Source organism: Zootoca vivipara, chromosome 4, assembly GCF_965207765.1.
Source record: "Zootoca vivipara chromosome 4, rZooViv2.hap1.1, whole genome shotgun sequence".
Taxonomy (NCBI): Eukaryota; Metazoa; Chordata; class Lepidosauria; order Squamata; family Lacertidae; genus Zootoca; species Zootoca vivipara.
This window is the reverse complement of record NC_142587.1, coordinates 36,214,770-36,230,963: the sequence shown is the minus strand read 5'-3', so window position 1 is coordinate 36,230,963 and position 16,194 is coordinate 36,214,770. Positions and strand designations below refer to the sequence as shown.

General features: G+C 42.3%; 1 protein-coding gene across 4 annotated transcripts in view; it reads right to left on the bottom strand.

The window, feature by feature from the left end:
- Positions 1–15,304, bottom strand: part of SHROOM2 (shroom family member 2) — a 109,279-nt gene extending 93,975 nt beyond the window's left edge. For 2 of the 4 annotated variants that reach the window (XM_088667710.1, XM_088667711.1), the window contains exon 1: positions 14,857–15,231. In XM_088667710.1, the coding sequence (XP_088523836.1) occupies positions 14,857–15,090 (234 nt within the window). In that variant the 5' untranslated portion in view covers positions 15,091–15,231. Of the gene's footprint in view, positions 1–14,856 lie in introns of all 4 variants that reach the window. The other 2 variants (XM_035114460.3, XM_035114461.3) reach the window with 2 other exon arrangements.
- Positions 15,305–16,194: the final 890 nt, after the last annotated feature.

The following is a 16,194-nucleotide window of genomic DNA, read 5'->3' as shown; positions in this document are numbered from 1 at the left end:
AAGAGAAGCCTACTAATCTGAATTTCTCAGTCAACCTATCATATAGGTCTATCTGCCAACAAGCCCATACACAGAACAAGATAGTCACAGATTTTTTTCCTTGACAAGCTCTGCCACAGTTTTATTTTTATAGATGATCCTTTTAATAACTCAGCATGTTTGAGGAACTGAAGCACACACACCTATTTACACCCCACCCAAAGTGCAGATTAAGCAACACAGGAAATAAAGAGTTTCGGGTTTTGATGTGACAGGAGTGTTCGCTAATTATATCCACTCCTTTTAGCTATTTTTAAATTGCGTCTTTCCATAATTTATCGGAAGACACCAACACAACATTTTGTTTGGAATTTTGGAGTAAAGGCTGCCTGGTTTTGGAGAGGTGGAACAGCACATTTATTTACACATGCTCAGAATGCAGACCATAGTCATAGATCTAACAGGGAAGAGCACCATTCTGCTTGGGCTTGCTGCCTTCTCAGCAAATTGGTACCTGTGCTTTCATCGGTTGCCTCAAAACTATGTCAAGTTCTTGAAAACTGAGCACAAAGCATCATGTACAGTAATTTATTATAAAGAATAAATGAGATCATCCTTCCTTCGTCCAGGTGTAGTTTTCTCCTACAACTGCATGGTACAGATCAGTTCATGCCCTAAATACAGTGGGACCTCGACTTACGAAGTACTCAACATCCGACGTTTTTTACTTATGAGCGGAAAAAGTGGTTGCGCGCTTATGATTTTTTCGACATCCAAACGGAAAACCCGTTTGCAGCTAGATGCGATTTCCTCGACTTAGGAATTTTTACATGCGATTTCCTCGACTTAGGAATTTTTAGATGCGGTTTCCTCGACTTACGAGTTTTTCCGTTTCCAATGCATTCCTATGGGAAACTCGACTTATGAAGTTTTCGACCTACGAGTGTGCATTTGGAACGGATTAAATTAAAATTAAATTAAAATTAAATTCATAAGTGGAGGTCCTACTGTATTTGTTACTATCTGCCCAGAGCAGATCCCCGTATCATGCTAATTATGAATATGTGAAAGGGCTTGGAGGTATGGTTTTAGGAAAGTTTTCTACATTTAGCTGGAAGTTGATATCTGCAAGCAGGGTGTCCATGTGTCATGCGTTACAAAAAACAGTCCTCTGGTTCAAGAACCATGATTCTGGCCCAAGTCCAGTTTAAAGAAAAAAAGGAGGCAACAGGGGCCTTAAAGATGCCCAACTGACAGCAGCTGGACAGCAAACAGGTTTTGTCTATTATGGCAGGATTTTTTTCCTTACATTTTTAATTAAATTATAGTTGTGGTTTCTAAATTTGCATCCATATCTATGAATTATAGCACATTTGAACTTTATACAAATCATTTCCGTCTTTTGTAGAGATGCTATTCGTCTTTTCTAAGAGGGCATTTTCCAAAGTGGCGCCCCAACTGTGGAGAACCCTCCTCCCTTTTGAGGTCGATCTGAAGCCGACCTTAGCTTAATACTGCTGTCAAGATAAGAACTGGCTAAATTCTGAAGCATTTGTGATTTGTCTGCGACAGTAAGGGAATCAGTTGCCCTATGCTTTAAAAATGCTTTATTTATTGTTTCATCTACTTGAAATTAATGAAATGATTTTAAATGTATTCTTGGACACTGCCCTGAGATCAATTTGATATAGCGTAGTACAGGCACCCCCAAACTGCGGCCCTTCAGATGTTTTGGCCTACAACTCCCATGATCCCTAGCTAACAGGACCAGTGGTCAGGGATGATGGGAGTTGTAGTCCAAAACATCTGGAGGGCCAGAGTTTGGGGATGCCTGGCGTAGTATTTTTACGGCCATGATTTTCCAGCATTCTAAGCCGAAAATGTCACGTGTGGATTTTATGTCTCATAAAATGTTAGACAGGATGGACAAATTATCATAAAGAAGAAAAGATAGGGCACACAAAAGCACTTGTTGGTTTAAAATATTATAACAATATGAGTGTCCTCTGAATCTGGAAGAATCTACAATTATTATCATTTACTACTTTACATGTTGACTAACACATGGCCTCAAGGTCATTTATAACACAAAATAGAAAAAAGAGAGAATTAAATACAATTAAATAAAACCACCAGAGACTAAAAAAGACCATATTTAAATGTGAAACAATTTAGAAACCTCCTATCACCACCACAAACGTTAATTAAAATATCTTAATAGTGATTATACTAACAAAGCCATCAAACTGTGGAAGATATACTGTAATCCCAATGAACCCATAGCTTATGTAACATGGGGGCGGGCAAGAGAAACAGAAAATAAAAACGAGCAGCAATATCTGAATAAACCATTTAATTGCTTTAATTTCCCATTCAGATAATATTTTCCTCAACATATTATTTAAGTCTTACAACACAATTCCACAACACAACCACCACATCAGAGACTGGAGAAAGATTTAAGGATCAAGCCCTGATATGAATCATGATTCATGTTCTCTAAATATGACTTCATATAATGAGACTAGATATCTCTGTTGGCAGAGCATGTTCGACCTGTTCTTGAAAGTCTCCAGAGAAGAAAATTTAAGAGCCTCTCAGGCAACTTTCTCCACTACTAACCCTAGGCCACTTTGTCTTCAAGGGCTGGCACAGAAAACAATGCAGGAGCTAGCCTTGGGAATGCACACTAGGGATGCACACTAATCACAAGACATCATTCAGACCCCAATTTGGTGCTTTGGAAAACAGCCCTCTTTCATTTGGCCCTGGGTCCAAGTCTGCTTTGGAATAAGCAAGGCCTTGTTTTTCAACACCACACTTCACAAGTGGGAAAGCAAAATTTGGATAGATACAGTCAGACCTCGGTTTACAACCACCTCTGTTTGCGAACGCTTCTGTTTACGAACGCCACGGACCCATCTGGAACGGATTAATCCACTTTCCATTACTTTCAATGGGAAAGTTCGCTTCAGGTTAAGTACACTTCAGTTTAAGTACAGACTTCCAGAACAAATTGTGGTTGTGAACCGAGGTACCACTGTAGATAGATAGATAGATAGATAGATAGATAGATAGATAGATAGATAGATAGAGATAGATAGATAGATAGATAGATAGATAGATAGATAGATAGATAGATAGAAGTTAATGGAATCTGAAGCCATAGCAGGCCCTTTATAGTGGATACCTTTTTCAAAGCCAACAAATATATATAAGTATGTGTATGTGATTGTGTGTGTGTGTGTGTGTGTGTGTGTAATTTGCAGAAGCAAAAGAAAGTTACCAACATGGTAGGCTGCTGAGGGGATTAATTTCATAAAACAGCTGAACTCCAGTATCTCCTGATATGTCCTGCCCATTTTACAAATACCTGCCCTGCCTCTCAAGGGTCTGTGTTAAAACACTTGCTTCCTATTTACGGTACCTACTGAACTTATCTACCTGGTTCTAAACCTCTTGGTTTGCCTCTCAGATTTTCTCTTTCTTCACTCAGAAATGAATTATTTATCCAGGAACAGACCCAATCTTGCTGATATCTATTTTCCCTCATCCACACAATTATGGGGCTGACAAAGCTCCAAATACTATGTCTAGCATTTGAACTCTACTGGGGAAATTACCCAACAGTGGTCTTTTATCATCATAATTTAAATTAAGGACAATGATCTTGAAAGCAGTATCACTTATTCCTTAGAGAATAAGGACAAATGTCATGGCTGTCCATTTATGTCACACAATAACTTAATATGTATTTCACATTTAGATTAATTTCTAAACACAGACACATATTATGCAATACATCAACACTTTTCAGGGGCTCATAATTAGAGTTCTGAACCAAGTTAGAGTTCTGAACCAAGCTTGTAACTCTTAAAATAAAAGAAATGAGATTTGTCTGGCATTACTTGGTCCTGAGAAACACATGCTGGGTCATAGTAATCGCAGCATCCTTTTCTTAGTGCTTACAGACCAACTGTTTAATTACGGTATCTGTTGTAGGACCTTTTTCCTTATATCACTGTCAAGCTCACTGGTCAGTAGTTACCTGGGTGTTCCCCCCCCTTTTTTTGAAGATGAGGACAACATTTGCCCACCTGCAGTCTGCAGGGACCTTACCTGTTCTCCAAGAATTCTCAAAAGATTATAGACAGAGACTCTGAGATTACGGTACATCTGCAAGCTCCTTTAGTATCCTTGGGTGAGCTCATCAGGCCCTGGAGATTTGAATTTGTTTAAAGTAGCTGGGTATTATAATTCCTATTGAGACACAGCTAGGTATTATAATTCCTATTGAGAACAGCCTGTGTATGAATAGCACTGGATCATAACCCATTTCCACGCATTAAGGTGCTTCAAGTGCTGTAGTATTTTAAAAATATATATATTGTAAGTCAGACCAAGTAACCTTTTATGTCCATCTGCTGGGGTGAAGGAACACAATAATACGGTAACTGGAAGTTATATATCAAGAGGTAGTACTTTTTGAGAGTGACAAATATTTTTCAACCCCACCCCAAAACAACAGAACATCTCTTTGGTAATGTCCGGACATTACACACACAACAAAATTATATGTTGGCCAGGACACACTCATACAGTACACTAAGGAGGAGGAAACCTTTACCTTGGAAGTAAGGTTCATGATGTTGGCAAATGCTATGACACCTTATAATTTGGGAGGAACGATAGGATAGAAATTTGATACAATAAACACCAGCAAATTCTAACAAGATTTATTCCCTAGCCACCATCAGGCTATTAGCACAATACAAAGAAATACAGAGTGTAGCGTTAAACGTTTCCTGCCTGTTATATTTGCATTTTCATCAGCCTACTGTTACGAGACACCTGCTGTGTACTTCAGTGCAGGTAGGGCTTCCAAGTTGTAACCTGGACAATACTCACATACCTTAAATTATTATGCAAAAGGAGAAAGGGCAAAAAAAATATTCCAAACACACACACCCCTGGACCATATCAACTTTTGTGCAACAAGCTCACTGCTGATAAAAACAGATCAAAGCAGTTATGCAAATAAGAAACAAATGTATACTGTACTAACTACTGGAAAAGCTTTTGTTTTGTGCTGGAAGAGACACATTTCTGTTTCTATATTTGAGACTTTAAAGCAATAGAAACATTGGGTTCTAGCACAAAGTTGAATGTTCAAGTGTCTTTGCTTAGCAAAGAGGTTCCACCTAGAAGACTCGAAGCATGCACAGAGCATTGCTTGCATTAACTGCTTTTATTTGAAATGTGCTGAGCCCACAGGTGAGCTCCCTGTAGCCCCTAGCCTCATTTGACACAGCCCCATGGACCTCCTGAAACTGCCTCATTCTTCCATCCCATCAGAGTTTCTTCTCTCCTTATTTCCTCCTCTTTGTATGTACAATTGGAAGGGGCAGTATTTAATGTAATAAAATTGATTTAAAAAAACAAAAAAACACACCACCTTTTCCCTGGCTTTATGGCTTTAAGTAAGTAACCATAGTGAAAACTGAAGGGTAGTTTGTATTCCAGATTAGCTAAACCAAGACATTTTTGTCTCTGGTCCTGCCAAACACTTAGCAGAAAACTATGGCAGAAAAAAGGTTGCTTACGCCTGGCTTACACACAGACACAACACATTAGTATTCATGGAAGGCGATCCCAATGGAGATAACATCACACACTTCTGCACCTGAGTTTCCATTAACAGTACAGTAATGAATAATCCCTACAACAGCTGTTTATTTATCCAATGTCCTGTAGCCTATGCTCAAACAGTGCGGCTTCCTTCATGCTAATCATATACAAGTCCGGTTGTTGTTTTTACACTAAACCTCCACCTCTCACAACTGTCCGTTTGATAGAAAGGTGATGTTACATTATGGAAATATTCCCAATAGGAGTCTGAAACGTATAGTTCATGGTTGTAAAATTATAATGGGCTGTAAGGGCCAAACTTTCCACCCAGCAATTTTCTTGGTGGCGATGCCCATAAATATCGAGACCTTGTGAATCCATTCTCCCCATTAGAATACTAAATTTGAAAAACTATGGCATATAGTATGACACGGTTGAAAAAGTATGACATCATGCATCCCCACAGTTCATGATTTACAGCAGTGGTCTAGCCCAGTGTTTCCCAGACTTGGGTCTCCAGCTGTTTTTGGACTACAACTCCCATGGTAGGAATTGTAGTCCAAAAACAGGTGAAGACCCTGGGAAACACTGGGCTAGCCCATTATATCCCAAAGGTTTGTGACAGACCCTTGTACATGTTATTAAGGAACCCAGGAACACTGCCTGCCCTGCACCAACCACCACCAGATTTGGGTCTGTTGAGAGCAATGTCAAAAACAGTGACCTATGAGCAGACGTAGAGAATACCCAGTTGCCTAAGTGTCCAGGTTTTTAGAAACCCAACACCAGTGCCTAGGAATACCAAAATATATCACTGTTTTAGATTCTGCCAGGAAGACAACAGCATTACATCTTTCATCGCCACAACAAGTCTATTACAGCATCTACATATGCACTGATTCACAAGGGATCCCCTAATTGAATAAGCAAACCCACTTTCTGCAAGGAAATTAAGTTTCACTTAGAAGTTCCCCACCCAAGTATTTGCCAGACTCACTCAACATGACTCATCTGCAATTTACTGCTGCAGGCAGTTTCACAATGGGGTTCTGCGGAAGAGAACCTGCACAGGAATACATCAGAATGTTCCAAATATGTACCGTGAATGTCTTGCATTATGTTATCAGGATGCTTATCTTGATCAAGTTAATATTACCTGCAATTTCAACATGTTTACATGTAGTTTGCTAGTCAGCTGACCTGAACTCCACTCAGGAGCTACTGAGTGACTGAATTATTGCAATTAGGTTTGCTGTCATTTTTAGTGAAAAACTGGAATGGGTCTTTTCTGGAAAAGTTAAAGAAAGAACTCAAATAACAGGGTGTTTTTCGCCATCCTTTTTCTTTAATTGATCACCCATTAATATATCAGCATCTGAACTTCACCACTGAACAGCTTCTGCTAATTAAATATTGACCTTCTGTAAACCATCAGAAAAGTCGAAACAAAATAAAAAAATTCCTTCCAGTAGCACCTTAGAGACCAACTAAGTTTGTCATTGGTATGACCTTTCGTGTGCATGCACACTTATTTAGATACGGTGTAATAGTTGTAACATATTGCTAAAGAACATGAATTCAGGTGCAATACAATCTCAGTCAGGTTTCTTTTTTAATCTCAGGCATAGATTAAAACTGCCAGAGTAGACAAGAATAGTTTGCCTTCAGGAAAGAGATTGTTGGAATACTGTGGACAAGCACCCTTTACACCTAGAAGTGAAAAAAGAACAAAAGGTAACACTATTTCATTTTGATGCTCTGATCTGCAGGAACCAATTAGACCTCAGAAAGAACAATAGTCAACTCCTGCCACAATTCAAAGAGACATTTTTTGAGCATTAGTCAGCAATTCTGATTAAATGGGTGTGGGGCACTTCAAAGACCAGCTACGTAAAAATGTCTGCTTCACAGCTGATGCCATCCTTGCTGCTTCCTTGCCAAGGTCTTAGGTGGCTACTCCTGTCCTGTGACAGATGTCAGAGCTGGCTCATGCTCAGAGGAGCAATATTGCCTCCATCATGGCTTTGGCTAGAATGGAGATGAGCAAATGCAGACAGAATGGGACAGCTGCCAGGAACTGTTGGCTGCCAACTGTATCATACACCTGAAGAACCAGCAACAGGCTATCTGTGTCACTTTCTTGTAGTGGCAAAGTGCAGAAGAGTTGCTTGAACAAAGGGTCTTCCAAGAGATAACTTGAGTGCATGTAACAAAGCCAGTTCCAGCGCCATCATTTTCTGCAAACCCCCAGTATTTTTTTATCAAGCAAATCCTTACTGCTGCTAACAACTAAAATCGTTTAAACTTTATATATGCTATTTACTAGATGTATGAAATCTAATATACAGGGCCCTGAAGAAAAAGGGAAAGAAACAAGAAAACAATGTAAGGTGGCAATAGTTCCGTTGAGATCTGCCAATGTAAGAATTGCCCAGCCGGATAAGACTTAAGGTCTATCAAGCCCAGCATCCTGTTTCTCACAGTGGCAAACTAGGTGCTTCTAAGAAGCCAACAAGCAGGGCCGTCCTTCCCATTGGGCTGACTGGCGCGGTGCGCCAGGGAGCCCGCCCAGGAGGGGAGCGAAGCGGGCGAGGCGGAGGCACGGGCGGCTCCGTGCGCCTGGCCCTGCCCGGCGGAACGTGAGGAGCGGCGGAGGAATCATCGAGCCACAGTGCCCGATACACTTAAGACGGCCCTGCCAACAAGCAAGGCACAAAGCCAACTGTGTTGGTTGTCTGCAACTGGTATTGAGCCCAATCCCAGAAGTAACATATAGGCATTAAGGCTAGAAGCCACTGACAGACATCCTCTAAGAATTTCACCAGTCTCCTTTTAAGCCATATTTCAGTCAAAGGCTGAAACTACACACCTGCACATTTTTATTTTTAAATTACAGCTGTGCTGAGCCTAGATTCTGATCAAAGTCTTATTACACAGGGAGGAGAAGAGGTTTATCCCCTCCCTCTTCAGCTGCTAGTCCCCCGTCCCCCCAATATCATCGCCACTTGGCTATGAGGCTTAGTTTTGCTTTGTTTTTTAAGTGCCATACCCATTGAAGTCACAAGAGTTGGCACAGTTCACAGAAAGACTTGTTGCCGGAGCATCTTTGAACAAATGTTTAGACTCATCTGCTGCCCGTTTAGGAAAAAACACATGGAAAATTAAGTTTTGTATATGAGTGAGAATTCTATGTTTTTAAGAAGCTTGCCCTTGTAGTACTCATAAATTCTGAGCACCGTGTTTGCAGAAAGAAAAGGGGAAAAGTTCATTGACCAAGTAAAATATAGCACATACGCATGGTTCAGCATTCAAAGAACTTAAATGGCTTGCTTCTGTTTCCTGAGTCAGGATTTTTTGGCGGAATGACAAAGCTAAATTATTACCTTAACCAGGAGCTGTCAACCAGTGGGTACTGGGCTGGCTCTAGCCCCCTGGAGAGCACAAACAAGCATACTACTTGCCAACCAAGAAGTGAGAGGAAAAGTGATGGTGCTGGTGTGGGGAGAAAGAGAAAGCGCCCTTTCCTCTCGGTTATTCTTTCATCTTCCCTCTCATTCCCAGCAAGGCACTGAGGAGAAGGGCAAAGAGAATCACAGACAAAAGTGAGGACAGGTGCAAAGTAAGTGGTATATAAATTGTTATAAATAAATAAGGACGGAAGGGATGGACTTACAGACTTTGGGACTATGAATGTTTTTTTTTTTAAAAAAAAAGGCAGTACAGTATAATGCAGTTGCAAAATCAGGAATTGAACCACGTAATACTTTTGCTTCATACCAGGGATGCAGAACCTGTGACTCTCCAGATAATGCTGGGCTCCAATGCTCATCAGCCCTAGCCAACATGGTCAACAGTCAGGGATGATGAGAGCTGTAGTCCAACAACACCTAGATGGTCCCAGGTTCCCCATCCCGGCTTTATAGCCACTGAAACGGGATAGCTCTGTAGGTAGGTTAAAGCCGCACACTGGACAAAAAGATTCCTGCATTGCAGGTGGTTAGACTATAAGACCCTTGCAGTCCCTTCCAACCCTACAATTCTATGATTCTAATACAACAGCCCTTTTGAACTGAATTTCCCCATCTTATATCATACAATATCATTAGTGAGTTTACTCCTTTAAAAAAAAAAAAGAGTATGCGGTACACTTGACAATCACATTCTACACTGCAGTCGCAATAGTACTATGTACAATATCTGAGAAGAAAATATTATTCTCCTCAATAACAAAATATAGCACACTCAGTACTGTACTGTGGAAATGTGCTATGCCAGTGCCAGAAGTGCAAATTCAAGTGATGTGCTGATTACATACAGCAAATACTTAACAGGTGCACATCTTTTGCACTCGAAAACGGGGTGTTTGAAAAGGTCCTCGATGTCTACATAAACGTCAGAAATGAACCAGCCAAGTCACTCAGTTATGGGCTGTGCTACCCTATTATTATTTGGTTTAACAATGTGAATTTGGCTTGACCTTCCAACAAACCGCTATAACATTTTATACACCCAGCATTTCAGTACCCAAACACATGGTTTTATTCCATCTTATATTTAAAATAGCTACAGAGGGGCTTGTCGAATGTTTTTAGCACTTCAAACTTCTCATAGATTGTTTACATCTTGTCCTTTGCTATCTTCCCATGCACTAAGAAAAAGTTCATAAAAGTGTGTGGTGTAATTAAGTACAGAATGCAAACAAACCTTACACCTCTCTCCACCTTATCACCACTCCCTCTCATAGCAAACCTGCCTATCAGTTTGGAAGCAAAATGGGGCCAGCCACCAAAAATTGGACATTTCTATATTCTCAGGGAACACACAATATACATAAATTTGTAAATGAATGTGTTTAAGTCCCTCAAAAGGGTCTGGCAAGTACCCGTTAGCTTTCTGGTGTATGGAAGACTGGGGCGTCAGCCAGGAGAATAAGACACAGGGAATTTGCCAGTCTAGCAGGCATCTTACAGAAAATATCTGGAGTGGAGGGGCAGAATCAGGATTGTGGCATCCATGCTGTAAGCTCAAAAACCTCCTTTCCCTGCACTATACAGCAGGTTGCATTTATCAATATTTCAAACCAGTCCATCCCTGTCTACTTTGACCATTAGATCCCGATGGTCCCAGAAATTATTGTGCAGGTGAATCTTTGAAAAACCACTGCTGCTGCAGGTGAGGGATAATTTTGCTGGGGTAGTTGCATGGACTTTTAAAAAAGATAAAGAACTGCCTTGAAACACACAGCGTTACACATACTGACCACGCTAAGCCCATACTTAGGATATAAAAATTGGGAATTGAGTGTGTGCAAAATCCTCAGTGAGGCTTACCCACAGGTAACTGGGTGCAGAATTTCAGCCTAGATTACACTTTGACTCAACTGAACAGTTTGGCATGATTAAGTCTCCATTCAAAACAATAGGAAGTGCAGGTAACTTAGTTGGCTCCAATTCTATATTCTTAGGAGAACAAACAATGTTCTCCTGGGCCCCACAGGCATTTAATAAAATCTGAGCATCTCTAACCATACAATAGTAAGATTCTCAGTACATACACGAACAACAACAGATACTCAACACTAGCAGTATTTTTATTTCTTGATTAAACTACAAGTTTTAACTCTATTACTTCATCTTCATCATCAATATAAATAACAATGACTAAAATCACTCATCTCTTAAAACACGGGTGTCAAACACAAGGCCCGGGGGCCAAATCCGGCCCGCCAGACCTCGTCATGTGGCCCGCCGAGCGCCCCAGCCAGCGGGACCCAGCAGTGGGACCTTGCTGCTGAAGCGCCGCACCAACAAAGCACCGACAAACAGCTGGGGCCGGGGAAATGCTTTTTGCCCCTGGGTCCCTTCACCCTCTTTTCTGGCGCTGAATCAAGGCGGCGACCCCCCCCCTTCCCTTTCTTTCTTCCTCTCTCTCGTTCTTATTCTTTCTTTCCCTCTCCTTCCTTCTTTATCTCTGTCTTCTCTCCCTCTTTCTTTTTCTTTCCTTCTTTATTCCTTCTTTCCTACTCTTCTTTCTCTCACCTCTTTCCTTCCTCTCTCCCTCCTGCTCCCTCTTCCTTCCTTCCTTCCTTCCTTCCTTCCTTCCTTCCTTCCTTCCTTCCTTCCTTCCTTCCCAACTTTCTTCCTCTCCCTCATTCTTATTCTTTCTTTCCCTCTACTTCCTTCCTTCTTTCTCCCTTTCCGTCTTCTCTCCCTCTTTCTTTTTCTTTCCTTCTTTATTCTCTTCCTTATTTCCTACTCTTCTTTCTCTCCCCTCTTTCCTTCCTTCCTTCCTTCCACTCCCTCTTTTCTTTCTTCCTTCCTTCCTTCCTTCCTCCCCTCCCCTCCCTCTCCCTCTCTCTCTCCTCAGAAACATAGGATGCTGCTTTATACTTCTGGCCCTTAAACCCTGGAACCAGGAGAGCAGCTTCAGTGAGTCAACCTCAGCTAGTCCCTTTGGTGAAGGGTGGTGGCTCACTGGCAGAACATCTGTCCTGCATGCAGAAGGACCCCAGCATCTCCAGGTACTAGTAGCTCTGCAAAGGTCCTGCATGAAACCCTAGCGAGCCTCCACCACCCAGTGCAGTTACCAAAAATCATTTTTCAATAAATTGTACAATAATTGTACATTTGAATATCTACTTGCCATTATTCTGACTATGTTTCTGCTTTCAGAGCTAGTTATTACTTACATTATTACAAAAAACAGTAATAATTGAATGCAGTGACAATAATTTATGATAATAAAGAGTGGACACATAGTCCTACACATACAACCAGCCCTTTGAGGGTGACCAAACTGCTGATGCGGCCCCTGATGAATTTGAGTTTGACACCCCTGTCTTAAAAAGTCCTTCCAATGTGTTATCCCAATGCTGAAGACATGTATTAATTATATTCCAAGCCTCAAGTCTCTGCTTTCGTCCTTGCTTAAAACTTAACAATATATCAACTTCAAACTTATCAATAAACTCTAAAACCTTTGGCTATTTTTAATCTCCTAAAGCATTGAGTTACTTCTATCCAATACAGATATATTGTTATAGTATGAATAACAGCAGTAGCGAAAGCCTCGGAAAACGAAAATACAAGCATCTCACAACACCTTGATTTGGGTTCCCCTGTCTGCTGGTATACGTTTAATACAATCTAGGGGTCCCTAGAACATTTTCAAGTGTTGAAGGCAGGGAGCAGTGATCTTCTCAGCTGGTCCTCACAGTGATCAGGACACAAAGTGAACAAAAGGCAGCCATTTCCCAAATGTCTGTCTATGTGACTGTCTATGTATCCTTGGTAATCCAATCCTGCCAAGGGATGAGAATAATTTTTATCACGTTTCCACACCTAATCAAGATTCTGGAAAAGCAAGGGTGTGGTGCAAATGTTCTCAGCACTTTGCAGGATATTAAATGCACACTTTGGTAATTCCTTGTATTGTCCGTATTCAGCCACCTATAATAAGATTATCAGACACTGACATAGGTAGGTAAATGATGTGAGCCACACTGATATTATGGGACAGTGGCCATGGAGATTAGATTGCGTCACAAGACACAAACCTGTACTCCTTCAGAGCAGCTAGAGGCTCACATAACTGAAAGTTTCTTCATACATCACCACTAACAAAATATCTCTGAACTGGACATGAATGCCAGGAAGAAGGGATTTAGCCTAGCTTTCCCACAGCCTGCTAGCTTTCTATGTCCAAGGAACTGTTTAGTATGAACTGGGGCCCAGCTTCCACCAGTGAATACATAAAACATTATCTAGCAGCAAGCAGCTGCCCCCTTGGTTCTCAAGGTCTTAAGAAATATGATGGACAAGCAATTGTTTTTTTAAATTATAAGAAAGTACACTGATCCAGAAACAAAACTAATTTTGCACAGAGCAGATCAGGGGTTTGAGTTTGGATAAAAGTTTGGCAAACAACTGAAAACCATGATCATTTGAACAACACATGTTTTAACACTGAGTGGCAATACTGAAAGACATGCCCTTCTGGAAGGAGAGGAAAAATAAAGTGAAATAACCTGCCTAAGAAAGTCTGATGTTTGCTTTTCAGCTGCGCAGGTAACATGCAAGTGGGTCTGACCTTTTATCACATATGGCCTTGTGAATGGCTTTTGGGAAATGGAGGAGGATCTTTCTGACCAAACACAGCTAAAGAATCCAATCCAGTATTCAGCTGCAACAATGACATAAGCAAGAAAGAGCTGCAAAAAGCTTTGATAGTTCTCCCTCCACCCTAGGCCATTAGGGAATAAGCCACAACAACTGGAAAGTTAAGAAATTATCTTGACCTGGGCAGTTTAGAGCAATCCAATCTGTAGTTAAAGGTTGTTCATTCAGCACAGGAGAAATGATAGTGAAGAGACATGCAGTTATATGAGGATAAAAAGGAGGAAACTGTACCACTTCTATGAGGAACAACTAGCCATTCTTAATTGAGTGGTATTGTGTGACCATTCAGGAAATTAAAATAGGCAAATAAGATCACTTACTGTCCTTGAATCATCTTTTTGTACTCATAACAAGAAGTGTACTTTTCTCCAGTTAGTGCAATGGCTGAGTATACTATGAATTCCGATTTGGTGATTGTGTGATAACACATTAATTAACCTGGAATGCTATTCTGGATTAAAAGGTTGTATGTGAACTCTACAGTGCACTTACTCAGAGGTAAGCCCCACTGTGTTGAATAGGGTTTACTCTCAGGAAAGTGTTCCTAGGATTGCTGCCTGAAGCTTCCATCCATAATGGAATTGACCATGAAATCAATGGGACTACCAGTGAGTATGCTAAAACTGAAAATGTGACCAAAAACAAACGGCAAAACCACATTATAGCAATTACAGCCAAGAGAACAAAGCCAACCGGGCATTTTCAAGCATATTTGAAAGCAACCCTCAATGAGTGGCGGCTGGAGTACGCACTCCAATGTCACTAAGACCAAAGTGAAGAAGAATTCAACAACATCGCAAGAGTCCCCTGTTGAGGTGAATCGAAGCGACCACTTACCGTAGTAAAAAGTGCTTCCAGAAAAGGAAAGAAAAACTATTGCCATTTGTATGTGCAAAGCAAACTGCTCGGCCAGGGGGGCAGAAAACTCTGGAAATCGGTAGGATTACAATACTCAACCGGCCACATCCTGACATAAACAAAAGAGGCTGGGAATCCCCTCACCCACCCCATCACACTGTGCGGCACCCCTTGGATCACCTACGCAGGGAAATACACGCGCGCGTAACCTTACCTTGGTGATGATGAGAGGCTCTCCATGTTCTCTTCCTCCTTTCAACGTGAATCCCCAGGGAGCCCCGCCGCTCAGTTGCACTTCCACCAGCTTGTACGCGTCGCCTCCCCTCTGCTCCCCTATCAGCAGCAGAGGTTGGTGAGGGTGCCCTTGGCTGTCCAAAAACGCGGGGTTCAGCCTCGGATCTTTGTCCGGGAACCTCTCCTGACCGCCTCGGAACTCCACGTTCTCCATGGTCGCCCGAAACTGCCCCCCAACTCCTTCCTCCTAGCTGGATCCAGCGTGCCGCTGACCTAGGAACCACATACCTAACAACAGTTTCCAGCCCGCTCCCATATGGTGAGGGGAGGGAGTTGCAAAACCCCCTTGCACAGCCTTGGCTCCTCCTCCGCTTCCCTCCGGATCCCGTTGGGTCGAAGAGGAGCCCGGGCAAAGGGGAGGCGGGGAAAGCGCGCAGGGAAACGGCGCGGCTGCAAACAGGCTTGCTCAACTCAGCCGGTGCGGCTGGGCAGAGCCAAGCCGGGTGGGAGGAGGCTCACGCTTGTGGGGTGTGTTGTAAAATATTCCAGCCCAAATAGTAGTCGCTGCGGCGGCGGCGGCTTGTGGCCAAATGATTTCTCTTTCTCTCTTTTTAAAAGCCAGGAGAGAATTTAGAAAGTCTCCCAGAACTAGCGCAACTTTCGACCGAGGGTTTTCTTTAGGAAATCGGTGGGTGGGAAGATCGAAAAGGGGCTGGGTTGGAACATGCTCGTGGGGAAGTGGGAATGAATCTCCAAACAAAGCGGCGGGTGGAGAGAGAAAGAGGAGTTTTCCCCCATCAGCGAAATGGGAGGGTTGCAATGCCAACATACAGAGGAAGAATGCACGCAACGATTTAAAAAGAGGGGGTCACTGCGTTTTCACGTGGGGAATAAGTCACAGCCGTGTTAAAAAGACAGCGGGAAAGCGCGCCTCCCGGATTCAATGGGGTTCCGGCCCCGAGGAAGAGACCTGTTGGTTTCGGCATTGCTAAATGCAATTGCCTCTCTGCCCTTCGAGGATCCAAAGGGGAAACAGATCCCCCCCCCCAAAAAAACACCCAGCAGCGGCCGCTCCTACCAGCTATTTCCGCTTCCTCCTTTTAAAATAAATAACAATAATAAACCTTTATTATTTTGCAATGGCTTCTGATCGTCGAAGGGCAGCCTAGGCGCTCGCCGCTTAGGCGCAGCGAAGAAGCTCTTTGTGTGGGTGGGGAGAGAGAAGGGGCAGGAGGCCGAGGCCTCGCGGGGGCTGCAGCTGCTATGGGGGATGGCGTCGTCCCCGTCCCAGGGAAGCCCCCTCGAAAGGTTTCGGCGC